A 27,159-nucleotide genomic window follows, 5' to 3' on the forward strand; every position below is an offset into this window, starting at 1 on the left:
ATTTTCATTTCATACGACTGTCAAATTGACGTTTTGGTACATAATAGTGAGCTCCCACGTAGGAGTTTAATTACAATCCGTTCATTGAAGTAATAAGCAGAAATAATCATGAAAGAAGCGAAATTAGACGTGAGCTATTTTTATTTGTACATTTATCTTAATATATTAACTATATGAAATAAATTATCCATATTAAAAAAATATAATATTGCATCGCTACCATTACTGATCCTTCCATATCCACGTTAATCTAACGTTGATTTCAGTATTTGCGATAGTGTTTTTAAAGTGCATTACACATATTAATTTTAAAATATTTGAATACGTATAATTGTCAATATTTTAAAGTATAATAATTATTGTTTGTGCCTTCAAATTTGAGACCCAATTATGAAATTCGAGATAAGTAACAATTTTAAAATAACATTTATTGCAGAAATAATAAATATGCTGTCTCGATTCCTTCGTACCTAAACTACTTCAATACGTAAAATTAATATTTATTTCTTTTTTATTATGTATTGTTATTAATATTTTTTAGATGTTTGAGTCATTCTCTGGAAGTGTAGAAGGCGATATGGTAGTCCCTGGCTCACAACCTGTAATGGGGCCTGATGGGAAATTAGAATTCAATACCCTGGATGAACCGATCAAAGACACTGTGGTAAATATCTAAAGGTTTTCAATATTTAAATTCTTTATCTTCTGGTTGTTATCCGCACCCAATGGTGCACAGAGCACTGCATCCAGTTGGCAAAATATTTACTGATCATTAATTATTTCCCGACAATGTCCTGCTATTTGGGTATCAGTCCAGAGTAATATTAAAAAAATACTAGATTGAAGATTTTTTTTCCCTTTCTTGGAATCAAATTTAAAACCTCCATGATAATAGCCAAACACACTAACCACGACTCTAATGTCTCCGCCTATAATTATTATCCAACAAAACGATGTATGATAGATGTTTGAAAAGTGAAATAAGGAAGGAATGCAAAGCTGAGATAAGCATTATTGATAAAATTAAGAAAGGTGTGTTGAGATGGTTTGAACATGTGGAACGAATGAGAGAGGAAAGAACGGTAAAACAAATTTACAAGGCTAATGTAGTTGAAAAAAGAAGCAGAGGACGACTGAGGAAAACTTGGCACCATCAGGTACGCCAAATACTTGAAAGCGCTCAGGTTAGGAGTCGAAATAATCAAGAGTAATATCAATAATCATAAGAGGAGATGCATGAACGTGGAAGAGGCGAAGAATGTTTGCAAAGACAGAGGAGTGTGGCTTTCTATTCTCTCTGCCTACCCCGGCGCAAAGCAGCGTGATGGTTAGTTAGTTAGTAGTTAGTTAGTTAGTAATACAAGGTGTGTATTGTATAATTTCATTGAATACACTGTTTCATTTTACAAAATGGTTCTCTAAATTACGCTCTAAAATCCTCAAATTGGAAACAGTAGAAAATCAATTCAATACTCACCTGGCAGTTACTAGTTTAACTAGTTTCACCACTAGTTTTACCATTCATGAATATTCTGGATAGTCGCTTACGTTGGCAAGATAATTTATTTGTTTTTTTTTTTAATTAAAATTTATAATCTTTGATGTGATTTTTAGTAAAACATTTCATTTATCCTAACATAATTTGTTCCAGGTCAGAGATCTACGGGCCGTGGGAGTAAAATTTTTACATGTCTTGTATCCTAAAGAAAAAGCTAGTCTCCTTAAAGAATGTATGTATAAGTATTTGACGATTTTCAAAAATGAATTGATTGCAAAAAATGCGTATTTTTTTTACTTTGCCTGCATTAATTTGATTTTTAATAATTATTCCAGGGGATCTCTGGGGACCCTTGCTGTTATGCACTTTAATGGCCACCGTTCTGCAGGGATCTAGAGATGTCGCCGACAACTCCAATGATGGAGGTCCTGAATTTGCCGAAGTGTTTGTTATTGTCTGGATCGGATCAATGATTGTAACTCTCAATTCTAAATTACTTGGTGGAAATATGTATGTATTATTTGTATCATCGTCATCTAATATGTACGCATCTAATCTTCTGCCATACAACATGTTATATAAAATTTGTCTTATAATAAGCCCCCTAGTATGAACTGCATTCGTGGTTATTGTCATTGATGTTTTCAGGCCAATGAAATACAACTTTTTGTAAAGATTGAGTGATCAAAAGTCACTACCACTTTTACTAATTCCTACTTTGATATTGTAGAATGGCAGAGCCTTCATTATCCAAAATAATAGAGAATTAACATCTATTACGAGCATGTTTTATTAAACTATTATTTCACATATAAATGTTTACAGAAATTAGTTTAAAACTTGCTGTCTTTTTTGAAGCTCATATGTTGTCTTAAGTCAAACTCCTCCTTAATATTACCTGAATAATCACGGAAATAAGTCAAATAAAACCAGTATGGTAATGACAGCAATCATCATTCTTGTTTATGCTAAGATAACACAGGCTACGCCTAGAAATCCAAAATATATCCTATAAATTATTTATAGCATATATAGTTTATATGTATTTTACTATATAAATAAATAAAATGAATAATGTATCAATAATCCGTAATATCCTGAATATAAAGCCTTTTTTTATATGATTTTCTTTCTTATTTTTTGCAGATCATTCTTCCAGTCAGTTTGTGTTCTGGGATATTGTTTACTGCCAACAGCTGTTGCCCTTTTGGTGTGTCGTATCATACTGTTAGGAACACAAACTCCATTCTTGTTTTTCTTAAGACTTGTTATTACAATTATTGGATTTTGCTGGGCCACGTTCGGTAAATATTTAGTAATACATATCTTGTAGTATTTCTTACATAATGAACTTCTAAAATCAATTTATTGTTATTGTTTCAGCCTCGACTGCATTCCTCGGTGACAGCCAACCTCCCGGTAGAAAGGCATTGGCAATGTATCCAATATTCCTGTTTTACTTCATTATATCGTGGCTCGTTATATCGCACACATCATAGTTACTTAAATAAAAAACATTTATTTTTCTATCAATGTGTAAATGTTTGTGATGATAACTCTCTCTCCAGTCAAAGATGATATAAAATTAGAGCTACGTATTTCTCAAAAATTGTAATGGTAAGCTAGATATTTGCTTTGAAAAATAAAGAATACTGCAATATCGAACTTACCTATTTTACTGAGTCAAGGAGCTAAAATTGTGTCATATAGGTGTATTTTATGTGTAGTATAAAAGAGTTTATAAATTTTATTTAACCCAAATTGATAGTTTTTGTTTTTTATTAGTTACTCTAAACTTATCTTTATGGATTTCTCTGTTTTAAGTACATTCATAAAAACTACTTGCACAACATGGCCCAATGAAAGGCATTGCATTCATAAACTTTCTGAAATATCATATTATGGTGAATTAATCATGACATTTCAATAATAATATGACATGATCCAGTTTTTTTTAGAATTGATAATTCTGAATCTTGTAAAAAAGGGTCATTTTATATCATATAATGTCATTGGTGGAATTCAAAGCACAACACCACTGTTCTCTATATGAACAATCAATAACTACATATTTGTTTTATATGGTTTTCTGAAATTAAGTATATAAACACTGTATTTATTATATGCTTAAAACATTCCATTTTTTTACTTTCCTAAAGAATGTACATATATAGGAAAACTTCTCTCCCAAATCTGATTACAGCATATTTTTTAAAAATACATAATATAAGTACATTGTGCCCTACAAGTGAAACTATTAAAACCTTGTAACAATTTCTGAAAAATTATGTAATTTTTTTATCACCTTTAATGCATCCAAATACATGTGTAAATTTATTTATATTTCATATTATAATTGCCAATTTTTATTAGTAAAATTAAAATCATAATCTTTTATTATTATAAATCTGCATTTATTTAAATAATAATTTGCATAGTTATATATTTCCAAAAAGATTTTTTAATTCCTGTACCTATAGATATTTGTTATTTAATGTTAAATGAAATTAATCTTAGAATCAGATGTATAGTCATAAATGTTGTAGTAAACACACACCAGTAGTTAATGTAAACAAAACATTACAAATTACATGAAAATGTTTAAATACTTAATTTTTTTTAGATAACTAAATTAAAATAATATAATTTTCTAATGTAAAAATTATATCATATTTGAATTTCCCTTTATTATTTGTTTTTACAATAAAATAAATGGAATGTTTATATTGTATGTATATTAAACAATATTTAAACATTTTTGTAATTTACCAATAAGTATTTTATCTTATTTTTAATAAAGATTTTCTTTAAGTTTTTTTTGTGTAATATTTATGATTTTTTTCAACCATTAAATATAATGAGTATTATCATTTTATTTAAAAAATCTTATTTTCTCTATGACTTTATTATTGTGACATAAAATTTATTATTTTAGCGATATAAAAAGGTATCTGGGCATAGAATTTGATTAAGATACTATATAAGAGATATATTTATCTAATATTTATCTACATGATTTGCTATCGGGTGTACAAAGTGGGCCTATATTCAGCTTGTTGAACAAAAACACGTCACCAGGAGGATTTGATTTTAAAAAGTTCTTAAGAAATTTTACTATCATGCTACTTTATTTCTTCTCTCACTTCCAAATTTTTTCAACTGGCAAGGGAGTGGAGTTTTACTTACAAATTATAGTAACAGCACATGTGCAAAAAGGTAATGGAAAATAAACGCCTTTTATTATTCGTCCCTTAGTATTCTTGTTTCAACAGCCCCTATAGTAGATCCGACCCTATTTATATACAATTGCTTTAATTTACTAATTACAATATTGGTTCTCTATCCATTGCAGTACTGTGATAACTTCCTGTAGAGTAAACAGTTGAAAATCAGCAGCAGTCTTCACATCCTTTGAAGAGGCTACCCGGAATGTTGTTATCTTTCCTTTACAAAGCTGAAACATTTTATAAAAATTTGATCAAAGGACCATACAATATTGAAAGTCACCTAAAACTAATGAGAATAATGCTAGTACGTATATAACCAGAATATTCGTAAAACTTATGAAAGTTATTTTGATAGAATTAATCTGTTCAGTAATGAGTTAGCGAGTTCAAAATAAAACACAATTTTTTAATTACATAAATTTTCAAATTAAACTTAGTTCACTCAAAAAGAATAACAAATAAAAGTACGTACTTCCATTAACTTCTCATCAGAAATGTCATCACCAATAAATATTGCTTTCACTTTGTTATTCCAGTCCTCTCCAAATTTCTTTTTCAGTAAATATTCGCCAGCATAACCTACGAAGAATACAAATTAATCTCATATAATGCAATGGATACAAGCAAAGCTAGCAAAAGGATGATTTACAAGATGGTGCTCTTTAATTGCTACTCTCAATGTACTGGGAAGGATAGAGGCACTGCTCGTGCCTGACATCCCGCGAGACTGTAACTCTTAGCATTAACCAAGATGAAGAAAAAATCTCCGTAGTAGATAAATAAATATGGAAGCCAGTTCCTCACCTTTGTTCCATTTAATAGGTGGCTGAACCTCTACAGCACAAATGGCATCTGTGGGATTCAGTCCATGACTTCTAATAATATCCTCGGCTTGTTTTATTAAAGCAGGTCTAAGATCAACAGGTGTATCTCGATAGTGAAACGTAATTACTTTTCCTTTGTTTTCTACCCAAGCTCCATCTCTCGATACCTTAAATAGAGGTATCAATAATAAATATTTTGGGTGATTTTATATAAGAATAATGTCAACAATTCCTATTGTAGACCTGTTTCGATTTCGAAAACTATGAGCTTAATAGGTGCTCCAGTTTGCAGTCCATTCCAAACCACGATAATAATATTTTGGTCCAATTATGTAAATACTTCTAACCATTATAATTTTATTCCTTTCATACGGTTTCTCAAACCGTCTACAGTTCACAAGTGTAAATATTATGTAGAACAGTAATTCTCAAAGGAGGCCATACTCCCCTTTAGAACTACATATTTGTAGTCGTGCGACTTGAAGGCATTTATCAAAGATATAATTTATTGGAATTTCCTAATTCTTACCATGAAATATTTTGGATTTTTACAAAGAAAATTGATACAGCATCATGGATAAATAAATATGGGTAACATCATGGGTATTAGACAAAAGAAATGTGAAACACAGATATTCATGTTGTTCATTTGAATGAAAATTTATTTAAGTGCGCACTAGAATGGTGTTGTGGATAAAAGTAAAATAGACATTTGAAGCTGTATATCAACTGTGACTGCGAACAAGTATCACTCATTCCTAAGACGCTGTATTTGACAGTGATCTTTATTGGTAATTACGTAAAAGCAATGTGATATGTCCTACACTTCAGCTGGCAGCCTAGAGTACCACTATTATAAATACTGTTAGATGACAGTTGATCATCGCCAAATATTATACACTAGGTTGACTCTTCAAGTTCAAGCCTGAAAAGTAGTTTGAAACAACCACCTCTATGTCTATATTCATATTCTCTATTTAAGTATGTAGAACCCAGCATGAGATATTTACCTTTTTCAATGATTCCTGTACATTTTTCATTTTGTTTAGGTCATCTTCTGGCACACTGTGTTTGTATCTGGAACCATCGGTATAGATAATTTCAAACCCATGACTTCCTGCGTAAGTGAAATTATCAATACCCATCTGCAACATATTTGAATTTTATCTTTGAAATAAAATAAAGGTAAATTAATATTTATTTTACGAAATAACTACTCAAATCAATATCTCAGACTACAAGTATCCATCTTAAGAGCATGTACATACTTACCATGAAATATATGGTCATATGGTTGCAAAACAGTCCAAAATCGAAATGTGATATTTAAAATAAAAACAAATTGATGCCTAACCATTTGTTTAGCGTTATCTGCTTGCCTTCCAGAAATAATCGAACAGAAAATGTTTTCACATTTTGCAAGTTTCTCTAAAATCGATCTAGTCTCAGCTGGCAAAACTGCTAAATCTGGATGTGGTGATATCGGAGCCAGGGTTCCGTCATAGTCCAATAGCAGTGCCAATTTATCACTCCTTCCAATATTACTACAAAAAAGTACATGGTAATATTAAATATATTATTGGGTTTTCTACCCCAATGGTGCCACATCGGATCGGTATTGACTAGATCAATAAGGAAAATAATCTTGAATGAGGCAAAAGGTAATCTGTCTTTTGGTCCGGATTCTGGGATCTGGAGTGGATATAATACGATAAAATATAATTTTATAAGATACAGATGAGGTAAATGAAGAAGCTTTTAATAAAGGAATTATTGCTATTTTGAAAAGGAAATGAGGGAACAATAAAAAGTACTGAGTACACTGGTATAAGCTTGTGAAAATTGGACAAGCTACTGCTAATGTGTAAGAGTCCCTTGAGATGAAACTGATGTAGTTAAACAATTCAAGGTACACAAATCATGTTAATTTTGGTATATATATAATCTGATAAAACTACTCCTCTGCCTAGCAAAACTACTCCTTTGCCCTCGTGTAATTAACAATCAGAATAACACACTTCGATATATTGCAGTGCCTCATGCATTATTGGGAATAGAGGAAGAAAACTTTACTAACATATATCGCTCACTCCTTTCAAGAACGTCATAAATCAAAAATTGACAATTTTCAGTTGTGCATGTTTTCGGAATGCCCAGAAAATGTACTATATCCCAGCAAAAGAGGCATATTTTTAACTTAATATTTACCCGCTACAGGGCACAAAATGTTGTTTTTGCATTTTGAAGAAAATGTATTATTCAATTATTTTTATAAATAAATTAAATATTTTTCAAATGGAGAAAAACCTTCAGGTTTTACCTAAAAAGATCTGTTGCACGGTAAAAAGTTCAATAAGTGGCTTGATATTTATTTTTAATACATTATGTTTTATTTTTAAACTTTAAAATCGTTCTCCTGAAAAATCAAGTATTTTGATTTATGACGTTCTTGAAAGGAGTGAGCGATATGTGAACTAAAAAATTGGTGTAGAGTTACCATTTGAATGATTTTATTGCTACATTTCATCATAGTATTAATTAATAAATATTTTATTTTATATATTATTTCTATAGAAAATAAATAAAATGATACTTATTTTTCTATAGTTTTTAAACTGTCACAACAATATTCGGAATGCTCATGTTTAATATTGAAAATGTGACTTACTCTGACAAAAATTGTTGAATCTTTTTCGTTTGCTCCGACATTATTTCTGATTTGTTTTAACGATAATACCAGCGACGACGACTCACTTGAAAGTCTGCGAAGATACTAATCACAGACTACTAATTATATGACACTAATACTTATTTCCTTAACATTTAATAAATTACACAAATCAACATGATAAAAGCAATGGGCTTGAAGGACTATAAACAGTTTATTATTTATGTTCTATAAAACAGAGATAAGAAATTAATAGTACTAACATAAATTACTAAATTATTAATTACAAGTGTTAATATTTTTTTATCCGAAATAATAAAATCATTTATTCATAAGTTTGTACATTAATTATATAAAACGTAAATTTTGTTTTCCGACTTATATATTGTGGATATTTGATATGAATATAATCGCTATAGGTACGTTTATTTTTTTAAAACTTTTTGTTCATTATTTACCCGCCAAGCTATCGCAAACTATTAATTATTGCAACTACTATACCACTGCACGCAAACTCGCGAGTGATTTTTCAAGGTCATATTATTATGTCATGTCACTGTACTGCAATTTCATCACACGTCTAAAATCAATTTGTACTTTCGAAATAACTAATACATTAGGCATAATATTTATGAAATGATAACAAAATTGAAGTAACAGATATCAAATAAAGATTTTTGTTTGGTTGTATGGTAAATATGAATACATAAATCAAAATATAAGGCAACGTCTTTGGGATGCGAAGGCGTGGCGACAAAAGTAAATTCAGACGGTAATAACTCTTGTCAATTTTGATAAGATTACCAAGGAATGTACGACGACTGTATAACAATGCAAAAGGAATGTATGATAAGACCCCTTTCTCTAATCAGATGGTGCATAGGTCACTTCACTGAATGGACGATTTATCAGTTTGATCGCCAATCACACGAAAGCACGCTAATTTGTACTGCGCCCCAAATTCCTGAATATGGGATGAGAACAAATTCGAAGGAGTTAAAGGAAAGAACATTACTGCTATACGGGAAATGAAATGGAGGAGAAATAAGAGAAAAAGCAAAATTACAGGAACGCTTAGGCCACTCGCGATTGTATATCTGTAATCATACTAGCTTATGTAACCTAACACTGCTAATAGCATTAAAAAAAACTAACTAACCATCACGCCGCTTCCCCGCAGGGGTAGGCAATGAGAATAGAACGCCACACCACTCTGTCCTTGCAAACATTCTTCGCCTCTTCCACGTTCATGCATCTCCTCATACATACCCGCCGATTGTTTCGACTCCTAACCTGACCACTTATTTAAAAATTACCTGTTAATTTAAGCATTAAATTGACTGGTAATAATTATTAGCTACCGATTACTTGATGCTGATCATATTTTTCTTTGTATAAGTATTCGCACAGAGTATTATCGGCGAATGTGCAATGTGCATAAGTATATGTAAAATGTTGCATAACTAATGACGTAGAATACCTACCTCTAGACCTCAACACATATAAATTCACCTTTCACCTAGATATTTATAATTAAAACATACCAACATGCCTTTTAACTATCTCATAGAGCACTCTCAGATAATTTACCAGTATCGGATCAACCGGTAAGAATATTTTGTATTTCGAAAATCAATTACGTAGTATTTTGCTAAATTATTTTAAGAAAATGACATTCATCCGATCGAGAAAATCAGCTGGTGTGAAATAGTATTTTGTTGTTGTTTTTTTTTAAATAATAAATTGTATTATTCACATGCGAGATGAATGAAAAAAAATAATAATAAAAAAGCAACCATGTTATGTCACTCCTCTTCGATCTAATTCAATTTGTGTGCGTAACACATTCGTTTGACATTTTCAGTAAAACGATAGATTTTTTAACTAATATCGTAAAGAAATCCGAAAAAAGTTAAATAAATTCTAATTATTTGCACTAATAATATAAACTAATGGTCAAAGTGACTTTTCTTGAACTAATAAAAATAAAGAAATATAGTTTTTTTTAAATTTCCCATTACTGTCGTGTATGCATTGTTGTATCTATGTTGATGGTAATTGGTAACCTATAAGTTTTTGTGGGATATGGTTAAAGTGATCATACGTCCCGTTTTGAACGGGACCGTCTCGTTTTTAGATAGCCTATCCCGTTGTCCCCAAGTAAAGTTTCGGGACGTCGAAATGTCCCGTTTTCAAAAAAAGAGGAACACAAGGTAAAAATAATTTAAAAAGTGCAAAAAAATCGACGGTAGTTTGTAGTATAGCCGTTTCATTCGGCGGTGTCTTACTAGAAAATTTATGAGTTTTAAGGTAAATGTAGGATACAGGGGGTGAGGATCAGCCTAATTTTTAGTTTTTGTATGGACTTTTCATACAAGGTTAACATGATTTATAAATACGGTCTATAAATGTAACGATTTTACTGCATATTTATCCAGCGAACGATTTATGGCAGAGTATTGAAAATTGACAACTTGTAACTTTTATTTTATCGTCGGTAACGTCTTTTGTTTTTAGTTGTGACCTGTAACAATCAGTTTTCAAATGTTTGAATTCCAATAGGAAATTGAATTAATTAATCAAAATATCGTGTCTTTAACCAATTAGATTTGGTTTGCTTATCCTGTATATTATAGTTTACCTCAAGATTTAGTTTTAAAAAATATAATTATTAAAAATTAATTAATTTATCGTGTGTAAAGTGATCACTCAAACCAGCCTATGACGGTCGTAAGCCCCGTAAATGCCCAGACTTCCATATTCTTCTTCATCTTTGATGAAATGTCAAAAAATAATATGAAAATAACTCCTGTAATTGGAGATAATCCAGATTTTGTGAACAAGTATTTGGACACACTCAAAATGTTGTAAATAAATTATCTGGTCAAATTATAAGCTTAATAATAAAAATGAAAATGGTATTTTCTGGCGTTTCTCATGTGTGTGATTATAATCCGGGATTCGGATCTCACATACTAATATAAGAGTTTCTGCTTAATAAAAAAGCTTCTTTACATCTCACCAATAGATGTCTCTAGTGAAGTTCTAGTGATTCAAGAACAAAGTTTCTAAATTGGTTCATATATATAGAACTTCGAAGAATTTGAGTAGTGTGGTTGTCAATAATGGGTAGAATTGGTGAATGTTACACGTGTGTAAAGTGATCACTCAAACCAGCCTATGACGGTCGTAAGTCCCGTAAATGCCCAGACTTCCATATTCTTCTTCATCTTTGATGAAATGTCAAAAAATAATATGAAAATAACTCCTGTAATTGGAGATAATCCAGATTTTGTGAACAAGTATTTGGACACACTCAAAATGTTGTAAATAAATTATCTGGTCAAATTATAAGCTTAATAATAAAAATGAAAATGGTATTTTCTGGCGTTTCTCATGTGTGTGATTATAATCCGGGATTCGGATCTCACATACTAATATAAGAGTTTCTGCTTAATAAAAAAGCTTCTTTACATCTCACCAATAGATGTCTCTAGTGAAGTTCTAGTGATTCAAGAACAAAGTTTCTAAATTGGTTCATATATATAGAACTTCGAAGAATTTGAGTAGTGTGGTTGTCAATAATGGGTAGAATTGGTGAATGTTACACGTGTGTAAAGTGATCACTCAAACCAGCCTATGACGGTCGTAAGCCCCGTAAATGCCCAGACTTCCATATTCTTCTTCATCTTTGATGAAATGTCAAAAAATAATATGAAAATAACTCCTGTAATTGGAGATAATCCAGATTTTGTGAACAAGTATTTGGACACACTCAAAATGTTGTAATTATTGATTCATTAAAATAACAAAATTTGATAATGAAAGAATGTATAAATTAAGAAGCGTTATTGAACTTACACGAAAGTCATAACAAATTAGACCACTTTCAACCACTTAGAACAAAAATTATTTTAGATTTATAACAGACGATCCTAATACAAACTATAAAATATACCCCCAGTCTCTATTTACTCTACATGCCTAGTTAATATAAAGGCTTTTTAAAGTGTGCTTATTAAGAATCACAATTATTGGTATTTTAATGAAAACAAGTTGATCAATGAAAAATGTAGTTTATTTGAAATTATTTTTATTTTTACTTGCTTACTTACTTACCCTAATTTGTTTTAGGCTGGTACTTACTTACGAATTCCATATTTCATTTTTTCTATGGATTACGAAAAAATGACAGTTGAATGCTAAATCCATAGAAATGTTCGATTCCCGGATGTCTCGTTCACTCGTTTATGTTTTTAAATAACTTTACTTTCGCGTTGCTTTAATTTTTTTCAATGTCGTTACTTACATCAGTTTTATTGTTTAGCAATCTTATTTTCTATCATGAAAGTAAAAATTAAAAGTAAGTTTTCTTTTAGTATTACACCAATAGTCGTACAAAATACTATTTTTGACATACCACTAAACTGATTACTTATTATTCTTAATCTAATAATATATATGTACTGCCAATACCCGTTCACGTGCATTCATTAAAACCAACATTATAAACCCTATATTATTTTTTTTACCGACACTAACATTACGAATCCTGTACATATCCCCTTTTGACTTTGTCTTTTCCAAAACATCTACCATTGCGTACTTATAGTGAAATTTGTGATTTTTTGTGCAATCATCTGTAAAACCAACTTCAATTTTTTTATTTCAACCGAGTCTATTTGTTTTGGAAAAAGTAATGCATATCAATTGATTGTGATTACATTTGTATTCACAATATAACTACTTTTCATTCTCTACACCTTGTTTTCTTACATCTTAATCTCTCATTATTTCTGAAGAAAATAGTGCTTCGTTTAATCTGTAAAATGCTGATGATTAACATAGTTTATGTTTATAATGAAACAGTTTTTTTTTTACATAAAAAAAATATTTAACTAATATTTCCAAATGATTTACAATTATCGTCCATTCGATATAAGTCTGTATAAAAGTAAATACTGGCCTATACCGCATTAGTAGTACAAGGAACAAACTATGTTTTAAAAATATTGCCTTTTTAATCACTCATCAAAGAATATATATAACCATATCCGCTCCCTAGGTGGAGCATATGGAGTCCACAAACTGTCTCCAGGCTTTTCTGTCAGCTGCCAGCTCCCTTGCATCCTCCCAAGTCAGATCCGCGTCCCGAAGTTCTGACGAGAACTGCCGACGAATTGTCAGCAGTGGTCGTCCTGGGCGGCGCGAACCTGATGCCTTGTAAAAGAGGCAAGCTTGATTAAGGCTCTCAGGAGGCATGCGGAGTACATGGCCAAGCCAACTGAATCGCCTTTTCTTGACGACAGTTGTGACCAAGATTTGCTGCGTCCTACGCCTTATCTCTTCATTCCTCACAAAGTCAAACCACCGCACGCCTAAGATTCTCCGCAAACACCTATTCTCAAAGCTTAGTACACGGCTGCTCTGGGCCCTTGTAAGGTGCCTTGTTTCACAGCCGTATAAGAGAACAGGAGCATTGCAGGCATTGTATAGGCGGCATTTGGTTTTCACCGAATAATCAAAGAATAATCAAATGTAAAAAGAAAATTGATATAATGTGAGAATTATTACTGTCAAGGGAAATTATTTTACTAGCTCATTAACTCCACCTTCTAAGCAGAGAGCTGCGCAAGAGTATTTGTGTATGTTAATAAATTATGGCCATTCTTATCTTTTGCATAGTTTGGAAGGTGATTAAGCTACCTGTCCCACTGATAAGCACAAGTCAAATAGAAATACCCTTCCCGCACATAATATGTTAAAATGATCATAAAAATGTTACAAACTCATATTATGCTCCCTGAATTATAAATAAGCCTCATATGATGCCCTTCTGAAATGACTAAAAAAATAAATAGGTACCTTAAAAAAATTCAAATATTCTGCTGCTGTGTCTAATTACCTACATAAATTCCACGCTTGAGATTATTTATCTTCTTCTAACCCAATGGAGCATAAGGCACTGCATCGTATTGACGCAGTGTTAACTTGATCGTTACTTACATGAAGGTAAGGTGATTACTACTGCTCTCCAGGGACCAGGCTAGGGTAATATTAAATAAATATACAGTGTAAAATCACTAATATTTATTTTCACTCCCCCTTAGGAATCGAACCCGGGACCTACAGCACGGTAGCTAAACACGCTAACAATGACACCACGGAGGCAGACATAATCCGTGTTTAATTACCTACATAAATTCCACACTAGAGATGTTTATTTTAAAAGAAAAACACTTATTTTATTTTATTATGATGACTAGTTTTGGAAGCTTTGTTTCCATCTTCAAGTCTAAATATAAACTAAAACATAATAAATAAATTTCATCATGTCTTACCACAAAGTGAATACTGAAACAATAAATAAAAGAGATGTGTATACTTTTTTATTATTTTTGACATCTCATCAAAGATGAAGAAGAATATGGAAGTCTGGGCATTTACGGGGCTGACGACCGTCATACTGACGAACGTCATATGATCACTTTACACACGTGTAACATTCACCAATTCTACCCATTATTGACAACCACACTACTCAAATTCTAAGTTCTATATATATACCAATTTTTAGGAACCTTATTCTTGAATCACTAGAACTTCACTAGAGACATCTATTAGTGAGATGTAAAGAAGCTTTTTACTAAGCAGAAACTCTATTAGTATGTGAGGTCCGAATCCTGGATTATAATCACACACATGAGAAACGCCAGAAAATACCATTTACATTTTTATTATTTAAGCTTATAATTTTACTTTTTTTTAAATATATGTATTAATGAGAGGATGAGAGGATTAATGCTTGGCAAATAAAATAAAAAAAAATTCTTCCAGGCTGGACCGGAGTGGCGACGTGGCGGTGGATTGCCAACGACGACAACTGCGGCATCTGCCGCATGCCCTTCGACGGGTGCTGTCCCGACTGCAAGCTGCCCGGGGACGACTGCCCGCTGGTGTGGGGCGCCTGCTCCCACTGCTTCCACATGCACTGCATCGTCAAGTGGCTGCACTCCCAGCCCGTCCACCAGCAGTGCCCCATGTGCCGGCAGGACTGGAAGTTCAACAATAAGTGAACCGAATAAACTGGACAAGAAAGACTCCAGTGAAAAACATACAGTGAATTTTTAGTACATTCTACTATGTCACTAGATTAATAAATAGCTCAAGGGTAATTGGAATAGTAGAAAACGTACCAAGAATTATTTAATATAGTGATAAAATCATCTGAATCTTCATAGTGCTAAACAGTGTGTGCAAATTTTGAAGTAAGTATTATTGTATAATTTATATTTGAAGCACTAACTTTGTGATTTTCCATTTTATAATTGAAATGATTAAAGAAAACACTTCGTTTATTACCACTTGAGTTTTATTATAGACTACATGTTTCAGAAGTTAAACTTCCATCATTCAGGTCTGTATAATAACTAAAATATAAAATATAAAATTGTTCTATAAATAAGGAGAGGGTAAAGTGAGGGGAAGGGGTTAGTCAAGGAACGGAGTTTGAAAACAATTTCTCTCCTTATTTATAGAACAATTTTATATTTTATATTTTAGTTATTATACAGACCTGAATGATGGAAGTTTAACTTCTGAAACATGTAGTCCATAATAAAACTCAAGTGGTAATAAACAAAGTGTTTTCTTTAATCATTGTAACATGTCTTACCACAAAGTTAATGCCGAAACAATAAATATTATAATTGAAATGTTACCTTGTTTTAAAATCACTATAAATATTTAATTATGACTTAATTATAATGTCTACCGGTTTCGAAGCTAACCGCTTCTTTATAAAGACTGATTAATACTAAAACTCTATCTACTAAACAATATTCAAAATATTTTGACGGTTAGGGAAAAAAGCTTAGGTAGATCTCAAGTGGCTTTATTTTTTGCTATTTTTTATTATTTTATTTAAATGAATATACAGTAAGTCCTTTATTTACGCAATCAATTTGTTGCAAAGTATATTGAAAAATCGCAAAGATCAATCAAAAAAACTGTGTTTTTTTTTGTATATGGTATGTAATAATATGCGCTAGTTTCAAAAGATATAAGTACATATCGCTCACTCCTTTCAACAATGTCATTTTTCAAAAAACTTGATTTTTCAGGATATCGTTTTTAAAGTTAAATTTTAAAAAATTAAAAATAAATATCAAGCCACTTATTGAACTTTTTACTGTGCAATTTATCTTTTTAGGTAAAACCTGAAGGTTTATTCTCCATTTGGAAAATATTTAGTAAATTTAAAAAAAAGAATTATACAATACCTTTTCTTCAAAATGCAAAAACAGCACATTCTGCCCTGTAGCGGGTAAATATTAAGTTTAAAATATGACGTTTTTGCTAGTATATAGTACATTTGCTGAGCATTCCGAAAACATGCACAACTGAAAATTGATGATTTTTTATATAAACATATATTTTAATATTTTTGATATTGTTGAAAGGCTATAGGAGCGATATGTAAAAACTGAATAAATCTAAATGCATACATTTAATAAAATATAATTATTATTTATTCAGATGCGTACATAATTATTTATTTTATTAAAATTAAACACTTGAATATACCACTTTATCGAGTTTTATTTTTATTTACGACTAGTTTCGAAAACGACAGATGTTTTCGAAACTAGTCGTAAATAAAAATAAAACTCGATAAAGTGGTATATTCAAGTGTTTAATTTTAATAAAATAATCATGTCATTCCACAAAGTTAATGCCGAATCAATAAATAATAAAATCATTTATGTGTAAATACAGATTTACATACAAGTACAAAGTATGTACTTAGTATGTACCTCAGAGAGGGAGGATCCTAGTGCCGTTTCTCTCTTTCTCATCCCATCAACAAAAAAGTTTATGTAAACAAACGACTTGAGAATTTTTTTTTATGTAAGTACGAATTCAGAGTAATTGTCCTTGTCTCGGGAAGTTCTTAACAGCGCATCGAATGTCCTGATCGCTGTCCAATCTCGTATATTCCGGAACCTGGAGATCTGTCTTATACCCACAGCTCGTCGATCCTCTATTTGGTCTTTTATGATTAGATACAATAGCTCGTACTTCTCTCTCAGCACTTGCCCCAGATAGGACACCTTCCGGACTTAATATCAGTCAGCAACTATCTCCCTGCTCTTGCTCTTTGGAGCACATTTGCGTTGCTGACCATATCGGTCCATGGAATGCGTAGCATTCTGCGATGTAGCCACGTTTCGAATGCCTATTCAAACGCTTTACTCCAATTGACATCTTAGTACAGTCATCCCCTAAGTTTTTTTTACTACTATTTGACAAAAGTAATCATAAAACCGTAATTATAAAAATTTGTTTAAAATACTTTGCTTAAAGTTTGACTCCTACATAGTGTAGTGTGAAGCTCGTTCAGCTACCATGCTGGAGGTCCCAGGTTCAATTCACAGAGGGGTCAAAAAAATGTAAGTGATTTTCACTTTCATGTATATTTGATATCACCCTGGACTGGCACAAGAAGCGCAGGACTGATCACCTTCATGCAATTAATGATTAAGATACTCTGCGTTGATACAACGCAGTACCCTATGCACCATTGAGTTGGGATAAAAGTTGGACAAAAAATAATTATTAAATTAAATTTAGCCATACTCTCTTTATAAAATAATTGAGTAACCATTGTATATGATTGCATGTGATCAAAATCACACAACGCCTTTTTACAGGAGATGGTAACAGACAAATATCTCTGTTAACACACTTTGGACAGGAAAAGTGTTTTTACCCATTCGGTCGATTGATGCTTAAGGACAATAGGGTATTTTTACCTTCTGCGCCGGCCTCATTTCAAAGTCGAAATCGCATATTTAAGGTTTTCATAAGAATATTATGTTAGGTCTCTTTGTTAAGGTCTTAATTATTTGTACATAATTATCAAATCCTGTTGCTAGCGGTCTGCATGCCTAAAAAACACCTGTACTTAGTGTGTTGGCAAATCACGTAGCATTGCATATTTTTCATGTCTAATTTGAGAAACATATCCATTGAACAGGTTGTTTTTTATGTAAAATCTCAATTAGAGTTTGTTGGGCTGAAGTGTAATCTGCTTCATAATGGTTCGCGCCTATGCTATACTTAAGTATTTTCTAATATACAATTATCACTGCTTACATAGATTTAAAAATATTATATTTATGAAAAATAACCATTTTGTTAGTGAATAAAAATATTCAATAACATAATGTATTAAAATTGAATCATTTATTGATTCGGCATTAACTTTGTGGAATGACATGATTATTTTAATAAAAATTAAACACTTGAATAATCCACTTAATTGAGTTTTATTTTTATTTACGACTAGTTTCGAAAACGACAATTGTTTCCATCTTCTGGTACAAATTAAAACTTAAATTATTAATTGTTTTAATTTGTACCAGAAGATGAAAACAATTGTCGTTTTCGAAACTAGTCGTGAATAAAAATAAAACCCAATTAAGTGGATTATTTAAGTGTTTAATTTTTATTAAAATATTGAAATTGATATTCAGTCACAACATTTTGAGTGTGTCCAAATACTTGTTCACAAATCTTAATTATCTCCACTTAGGAGTTATTTTTACATTTTGACATCTCAACATAGATGAAGAAGAATATGGATGTGTGGGTATTTGCAGGAGTGATGACCTGTCTTAGGCTGGTTAATTGATCATTTTACACACGTGCGACATTCACCAATTCTACCCGTGATTGACAACCACACTTCTATTTTTTTGTAACTCCTTTCTATATTTATCAATCTCAAAATTATGTAATCATTGAAAATGTCATTAGTAAGGTGAATATTTTTTTAATCATGTTTGTTGCATAAAATAAATTTGTATTTACACATACATGTGCGAGTATATATATATATTTTTTTTTCTTAAAAAAAATCACATTTTTTGATCTTTTCAAAATAGTTTTCTTTTGTACCCAGTCACTCAAAAAGTTGGCGACCACTGGTATAGACCATTGAGTCGATAAGGTACTCAAAAAAGGTTTTCATTTAAAATTATTTTTACGCTTACTTATAGATTAAGATACTTAGTAATAAGTACTTTTCGAACCAACAATATTCTTAAAATCATCATCAAACCCTTATCCGCTCTCTAATGATGCATAGGGCACTGCATCATATAAACACAGTGTTACCTTAATCGCTAACACACGAAGGAAAGGTGATCAGCCCTCCGCTTCAGGTACCAGTCCAGGGTAATATTGAATAAATATTAGAGTGAAAAAATCACTTATATTTATTTGACCTCCCCTTAAGAATCGAACCCGGGACCTCGAGAACGGTAGCCGAGCGTGCTGACCATTATACTACGGAGGCGGACAGACACTGAAGTAGACATATTCTTAAAAAGAGAAAACATTATTTTATCATAAAGTATACATGTAATTTTATCATAAAGTATACTTGTCCGCCTCCGTGGTGTAATAGCGTGTTGGAGGTCCCAGGTTCCATTCCCAGGGGGAGCGAGTTAATAAATATTAGTGAGTTTACACTCTATTATTTATTTTACATTGCTCTGGACTGGTCCCTGAAGCGCAGGAGTGATCACCTTGCCTTCATATAATTAACGATCAAGATAACATCGCGTCAATACAATGCAGTGCCCTATGCACCATTGGGTGCGGATAAGGGTTAGAAAGAATACATGTAATATTAATACAATAAAATAAATTGAATTTCAAAAAAATAATTAGTAAAAATATATTATTTACATCGGCTACGGCCGTTAATTTTTTTTAATGGAGGAAAATCCCAAGCATAAATATTATTAACGTAAATTAGGTCAATTGCAATCCACTTTGGAGTGATATATCATTTTCTCAAAGACGTTCTCCTAATGGGTGCTATTGTGAAGTAATGAAAAAACCATAAGTCATAATATCCCATGGTGGGCTCTATTAAATAATCATATCGAATGGACGGCATACAATGCATTTGGTGACGTCAGATCAGAGATCTCGCGCTTCGAGGCCCGGAGTACCCGGGGCCCTCTCTGCAGTGTTGTGTATCGGTATTGACTCACTCCGTCCCTCGGCAGTCGGCACTCCGCAGTACCAAGTTAGTCACTCCGGCAGTCTGTCGGCGGGAGGTCGCGAGTCGCGAGTCAGGGTGTCGTCCGCCGGCTTTATTCCGAATTACGATAGTATCATTACGAGATACCGAAAAGGTGTCACACCTCCCAGGGTCGCAGTTCGATGTTCGTTATTTATTTACAATACAGTCTATCGTATCGTGATGCCGGCACATTGTCAGTGATATCTGGAAATCTTTAGTTGCAACGGTATACAATACAGAAGCAACTTTAAGTTTATAAACACGGCAGATTGCGATAAATGTTAATCACAACGGTAAAATGCAAGACGCAAAATAGTTTTCCTCGGCTATTGTGAACAGTGAACGAAAATTTATACAATAATTGTTATTGTGTCGTATTATATTAAAATCTCCCGGGGTTTTTTTGTACCTAAGGTTAATGTCGAGATTGTAAAAAAAACAATGAAACACACCTAACTCATTACTAAATTTTTACGCGTGACAAATTTAAATAGGCCTCGATCCACATCGTGATTTTCCGTTTGCGCAAGTACCGTCTCGTTTCGCCACTACAATCTAGCGATGGTCGCAGTCGTAAATCACTTAACTTAATTGATGGCGCTATCAAAACTGAAATCAGTCGAATTAAAAGCGTGATTGCGGCATGCTAACCATGCGCGGCGGCTCTCAAGTCGGTAATAACGGGGTGAAGATGGCTCGGCCGCCCCCCGTGCCCCCGCGGCCGGACAGGAGCCTCGTGGCGGACGCGCTCGCCAGGTCCCGCAAGGTACCCGCCCCCGTGCTGCCCCCCGGACTCCAGAAGGACATGAGCCCCAAGGCGGTCGACAATCCACCCGCACTCGAAACTCCCAAACCCAACACTAACAAATTGCCTTCGCCCAAACTCAACGGACTATCCCGGGTGAAGTCTTTCATCAGGGACGTGATGAACGAAAAGAAAAACTCGGACGATAAAAAAAATAAAGAGAAAGATGACGTATCCAATAGCAAAAACGGAGGCGTTAAATCTCATATTCCGGTCCCCCAGTCTCCTAAAAATAAAACGCTAGATCCGCTGTCTTTGAACTATCCCCAAGAGGAATCTGTAAAGAATCAATCCAGTCAGTCTGTCGTCAGATCTTTGTGCAGCGTTTTGATGAATTCCGATAAAGACAAGGCGGCGGAGTCTAAACCCACCGTGAAGGTGGTCAAATCTAACAGCTTTGCCGAGAAGGCTATCCCGGTGAGAAGAGCGCCACCTCCTCCTATTTCTCCTAAACCGACAAAAAAACAAATAGAGGATAAGATCGCTCGATCTCATGGCCCCGGAGATGGCTTTTCTTTGCGGAAACTTTCTGCTAGTTGCGAAGAACTGAATAATACGTCATCGCGACCGGTCGTTTACCAGTCCGCGGCTGCCGACAAATTGTCGAGCCCGATGTTTTTTAAAAAATGCATCCCCCCATCATTACCTTCCGGTAAACCACCTCCACCCGCCAAAAAGATCGGCAATAATAATTCACCCGTTACACCCGATTCTAAGATTGCTAGCGCTTTTTCTTTTAGGAAAAAGACCAGCTCCGAAGAGCATCTGAATAAACCTAATCAAGATGTTTTTTCGAAGAACAATCGCGAAGGTCTAGATTTTCGCGAAATCGATAAGAAATGTCTCACGGAAAAATTGATATCCGAAATAATATCTGCCAAAAATGAAGCGTTGTTACTCAAATATGAAAATGGAGGGAGTAATAAAGCGGAAACTGTAACGAAAATCATCGAAAATGGCGGGACTCTCGAAAATAATATTAAATCTGAAGAGATCAAAGTCGTATCGTCCTCAAACGAAGATCGAGTTAATTTTGTTAACATATCTTACGAAAATAATTCTTCGAAACCTCACAAAGATAGTGTCAGTAGTTGCGGTAGTGACAGCAGTGGATCGGCAACTGGAAAAACGATTTTATTCATAAACAGCGATACCTCTCAAACGCCGGATTCCATTTCTCACGACGAGTCCCCCGTTTTCCGTACCATCAATAGTATTTCGACCAAAACGAACAATGTTGAATCTCAAAAAAATCGACTTAACGATATCGCCAATCACGAGTTGCTCATCGCGGAATTGGAAGATATGAGACGCGACGCTTTCAAAGATCGCGTGAACAAAAGGCAAAGGCAGCCCTCCACCGAGCTGGGTTCGTCCAGCCCCGACAGCATAACTGCGGAGACTCAGAACATCCAACATTCGGATTGGGTCCAGGTGGAAGACAACGGACGGCAAGTCCGCTACTCCAGCTGCCAGATCGTTATCGAGGACCCCTCTTCTCCCGTGGACGACTCCGGGATTTGTCTGGAAGATAATAACTTCTATTCGGAGAGCTCGTATTCCCTGTCCCCGTCTTTGGTTTCCAGGCTGAAGGAGCAGTACTTCGCCAACCTGAAGATGTCCTCGCTGCAGGGTCTGCCGCCCCTGCCGAAGAGCCTGAGCGGGTTCAACGTGTCGGAGGGCGGGCCGACGCAGGGCGCGGGGGGCCCGCCGCAGGGGCAGCCCCCGCCGCCGCCCGTGCCGGCCCGCACCCCGGCCAGCCTGCGCTACGGCCAGGCGGCCAGGGCAGACCAGCCCGCGCTCAACGGGGACACGCACAGACAGCCGAGGAAGCCCACCACTCTGGATACGCAACTGGCCGTGCTCAAAAGAGAAATGGTAAGAAGCCTTTCACAATTTTATCAAAGACTTTTCGGCTGTCCAAACATTTTTGGACAATGTAGAATCTACTTAGTCCAAAAAAGCAAAAAAAAACATACTACAAAAAAAGTCCCTTACTGTGTTTTGAGTTTGGACAGCCGTTTTGTTTATTTAGACATTATTTATTGACGATACTCGTATAGTACTGATTACTGAAAATGAATTGACAACAAAATATAACATGACCATAAATAAAATAAAAACTTTTTTACGTTATTTTTTGACATCTCAACAAAGGTGAAGGAGAATATGGAAGTCTGGCATTTACAGGGCTCACAACCGTCATAGGCTGGTTTTAAGCGATCACTTTACACACGTGTAACATTCACCAATTCTACCCGTGGTTGACAACCACACTACTCAAATTCTTGAAACTTCTAGATATATTTATCAAACTCGTGACACAGTATGCGCGAATTCACAATACCCATCGATGGTGGGATGAGGAAAGCCTTTATATATTGTTCTTCATCTGTGTTGAGATGTAAAAGATTGGAGATAATCCAGATTTGTGAACATGTATTTGGACACAAATCTGGATTATCTTTATTATATTGAAATGTTGTAAACGAATACTTTAGATTGAGTCTGCATTCGTCTGCTTAAAATGTAATTAATCGTTGTTTACTACCTTTTTTAAATGCTTCTATTAATGGGTAGTAAAGATATATATTTCTAATATATTTTTTCTATTCGATGATTATTATATTACTCAAGGTAATATTACTTCAAAGAATGATGACCTTGTGCGTCATATATACCTTCAAACATAGATCTTGTTCACATTGGCTTTAAGTTCTCGGGTGAATGGAATTTATGACGGTTTATGAAATATCCGCGACATTTTATTTATTCAGAAAAACGACTTTATTCTCACACATTTTTATCTTACACACGTTTTACTCGGTATTATTATAACGACTTGAATATTATTATTACATCTTAATGCAAATAATATTGGGCAACCTATTCTTTTTTATAACCTGCGTGTGGAATGTTGTGCTGTCGGTTTTTTTTTTATTCAATATTAAAGAATGTAATCTGTTACACGTATTTATTTATAATGTGATGTTTAATTCAGTTATTAAAATACAATTTGAGTTTTCTTATACGGTTGATTACAATACATGTAATAGTTCGGATAAAATTCTAATGACTATTTTTCAAAACGGAAACATTTTCATCACTCACAATTATTTATTAATATTTTCTGGCAGATATATGGGGTATATAAAATCAAAACTCACAGACTCCACCAACATGAAATTAGGAGAAATCGAGAAAAACTGGCATTTTATCACAATCTGCATTTCTTTTTTTTAATAATTATTTTAAAGTGATAGATTTTTTGTTTTGTTTTTTTTTTTGTTGTTGTATTTATTAACATACATTTATTTAAAGAACAATTATAAACTTTTTTTAAAATTGCAGAGACCCACCAAGCCACCTTGTGTGTCTTGTAGGAGGATTTCTTTTTACATACATTTTTTTTTGTTTTTATCCATTTTAACCTAATATACACACAAAAAAGAGAGAAAAAATTAAGAATATAAACTATTTTACAATTTTCATAGAATTAACTCTTGATACATTTACCCATTCCTTTATTTTTCCTGATATTGAAAAATAAATAACACTTATTATAAATATTACATATTAACACTAACAAAATAATAGTACTTTTCATTAATTGATTCGGCAGTCACTTTGTGGTAAAATCTATCCATTTTTAATTAATGTTTTACTTAGTAAATACCACTATTTCTTAAAATCCACTGTGACACGTGTTTCGATGCATTCCGTATCACATACTGTGTTTGAAAATGACGCGGAATGCATGGAAACACGTGTCACAGTAGATTTGAAGAAATAGTGGTATTTAATATTAAAACATTAATTAATAATGGATAATTTTCATAGAATTAACTCTTGATACATTTACCCATTCCATTATTTTTCTATATATGGAAAAATAAATAACACTTATTATAAATAATATATATTAATACTACCAAAATAATATTTACATATTTATCTCATTTTTCATATATGGTGAAGTTTGTGAGTTTTTATTTTATACCCCCATATATATTTTCATCCAAATAGACTCTAACGTCATCTACATACATTTTTACAAAACAATATTTTTATTCATAAATAAAATATTCATTACTTTGCTGCATTACCTCATTTTTCAGAATTTAAACCTACGTGCTTGCATTGTGTACTCGGTACCTACATATGGTATCTTGCTAAAAATCTAAATGCTCTTTTCTTTGTGTTATAAAATAATAATAATTGAAATGTTTTTATTTATTTAAGTACAGTTATATCAATTTCACGGTAGTGGTTCTATCTTATTTCGCCGTAGACGTTACACATCAGACGTGGATCGTTAGTGAACGACCGGATCTTAATGACTCGTTCGGGTCCAGTGATTTGAGTGACCGGTTCTTAATTTTGAGTGAATCTCGTTCACGAAAGCTAATCCGTTGATAAAATTCGATTTAAAATTGAACCAAATCTGATATGATACATATTTTTTTTTAAAGAAAGAACGACAAAGTGAGTGAAAAGACCCCATCGTCAAATCGATTTGGTCTTAGTACTGATCCACTGATCCGCTTATCCATTGATCTTTTGAAACACGTCAGCGATTAGCACGTTAGATTACATATTAGCACTTTTTCTTTCAATTTTAAGTTGGTAATCACATTTATTACGTTTAATAAAAAACAAGCCTCTTGAAATGCATGTTTAAACATAGATTTTCGAACCCACTAGAGTTTGCAGCATTTTCCAATACAACTTTTATGTCTAAAACATCTGGACAATAACGTTTTGTGATTCATAAAAATTATCTATTCGGAAATACACATGTTTAATTCGTTATCAGCATCGTTGGTTTTTGACGATATTACGTATATATAATGCTAAAAAACATATAGATAGGTACGCATATCCTTATTCCGACTACAATATTCATAAGGCACCATATTTTCTACCTAAACAATACCACACCTCATATATCCTACTTGAACAAAAAATGGTATTGTAGAATTATATTCCATGATGTAAGATCACATATTTTATAAGTTTTTAACAATTGTTATTTTTTTAAGTTTTATATTAATGTTATTACTATAAACATGATGTATGGTAACTGTGTGTGCATTTTTTCAACCATTTAATATTGCGGCTTCAATGTTTTGAGCTGTATTCTTTAAAAAGACCTAGGTACTTTAAATAGAGTTTTGAAAAATATGTTTGGATAATGAGAACGTTTCTCTTAGTGGCTTCTCTTCGTCTCGTCCCTTCCACACGATCTCGAACCATTCCAATTCACTACCCCTCGGAAATTTATCTTTCAACCATTTGTACTCAGGCAATGTCCTACATCAAGGGTGGCACATCTTTTTTTTCAAATCTCACATTTTTTCCTTTAGTGTACACAAAACCAGCAAAAGAACATTCCATCGTGCGTAGTTCGTATCTGATCCCATATATGGGAGTATTTCACTATCCTGACGATTTCAAGACCCATAATGGCGTCAAGTAGCAACTATGTTGGACTTAAGAGAAGAGTTACAGAAGAACTGAGAAGTTTCTATCTTGAGAAGTATAACATTAAACGGCATTACGAGGCTAAACATGCAGATAAGATTGAAAAGTAACTAATAAATATGTTTTTATAAATATATATATATGTATATATGTATATATATATATATATATATATATATATATATATATATATATATATATATATATATATATATATATATTTATATATATATATATATATATATATATATATATATTTATATAAAATATATACATATATATCTTGTTTGCTTTGAATAAAAATATATTTTTTCTTTTACGGTCCAGTAGGAAATCTCATTTCTAAAATCTGGCCCGGCTACTGAAAATGTTGGCCACCCATGTCCTACATCCTACCCAATTACACTTGAACCCAGCGATGCTTCGGACGAAGCGTGTTTATAATATTTAGCATTGCCGCAGACCCATTCATTTCTTCTTTTATTTATACGTTATTCCAAACACACGATGTATACATACGTATTATGACGATACCTGCGATATTTCAGAGTTT

General features: G+C 32.9%; 4 protein-coding genes across 6 annotated transcripts in view; 3 read left to right on the forward strand and 1 right to left on the reverse strand.

Moving 5' to 3' along the window:
• The first annotated feature begins 3 nt into the window (after positions 1–3).
• LOC148312535 (protein YIPF6) lies at positions 4–3,783 on the forward strand. Its single transcript, XM_088277199.1, has 6 exons — positions 4–129; positions 542–664; positions 1,652–1,730; positions 1,834–2,008; positions 2,645–2,802; positions 2,882–3,783. Exons 1-6 carry the CDS (start codon positions 109–111, stop codon positions 2,995–2,997), a joined length of 672 nt encoding a protein of 223 aa, XP_088133325.1. The 5' UTR covers positions 4–108; the 3' UTR covers positions 2,998–3,783.
• A 527-nt stretch (positions 3,784–4,310) lies between these two features.
• On the reverse strand, positions 4,311–9,039 carry LOC148312536 (uncharacterized). 3 transcript variants are annotated; one of them, XM_088277198.1, is made up of 7 exons: positions 9,022–9,039; positions 8,218–8,322; positions 6,904–7,093; positions 6,560–6,694; positions 5,530–5,716; positions 5,198–5,304; positions 4,311–4,952 (listed from the first exon to the last, which is right to left on the reverse strand). In XM_088277198.1, the coding sequence occupies exons 2-7, from the start codon at positions 8,256–8,258 to the stop codon at positions 4,818–4,820; spliced, it is 795 nt and encodes a 264-aa protein (XP_088133324.1). In that variant the 5' UTR covers positions 8,259–8,322; positions 9,022–9,039; the 3' UTR covers positions 4,311–4,817. The 3 variants fall into 3 exon arrangements, with proteins under 3 accessions (XP_088133324.1, XP_088133322.1, XP_088133323.1); XM_088277196.1 differs by lacking the exon at positions 9,022–9,039 and adding an exon at positions 8,676–8,746 and having other exon boundaries at positions 8,218–8,445; XM_088277197.1 differs by lacking the exon at positions 9,022–9,039 and adding an exon at positions 8,676–8,740 and having other exon boundaries at positions 8,218–8,364.
• A 3,394-nt stretch (positions 9,040–12,433) lies between these two features.
• On the forward strand, positions 12,434–15,480 carry lmgA (anaphase promoting complex subunit lemming A). The gene is made up of 2 exons (XM_088277202.1): positions 12,434–12,580; positions 15,055–15,480. The coding sequence occupies exons 1-2, from the start codon at positions 12,562–12,564 to the stop codon at positions 15,291–15,293; spliced, it is 258 nt and encodes an 85-aa protein (XP_088133328.1). The 5' UTR covers positions 12,434–12,561; the 3' UTR covers positions 15,294–15,480.
• Positions 15,481–20,323: 4,843 nt separating this feature from the next.
• Positions 20,324–27,159, forward strand: part of LOC148312538 (uncharacterized) — a 71,052-nt gene continuing 64,216 nt past the window's right edge. The window contains exon 1 of the mRNA XM_088277200.1: positions 20,324–23,000. Coding sequence (XP_088133326.1) covers positions 20,961–23,000 — 2,040 coding nt within the window. The 5' untranslated portion in view covers positions 20,324–20,960. The remainder of the gene's footprint in view (positions 23,001–27,159) is intronic.

Source organism: Brachycentrus maculatus, unplaced genomic scaffold (assembly GCF_059751285.1).
Source record: "Brachycentrus maculatus isolate JH-2025_06_01 unplaced genomic scaffold, ASM5975128v1 h1tg000039l, whole genome shotgun sequence".
Classification (NCBI taxonomy): domain Eukaryota; kingdom Metazoa; phylum Arthropoda; class Insecta; order Trichoptera; family Brachycentridae; genus Brachycentrus; species Brachycentrus maculatus.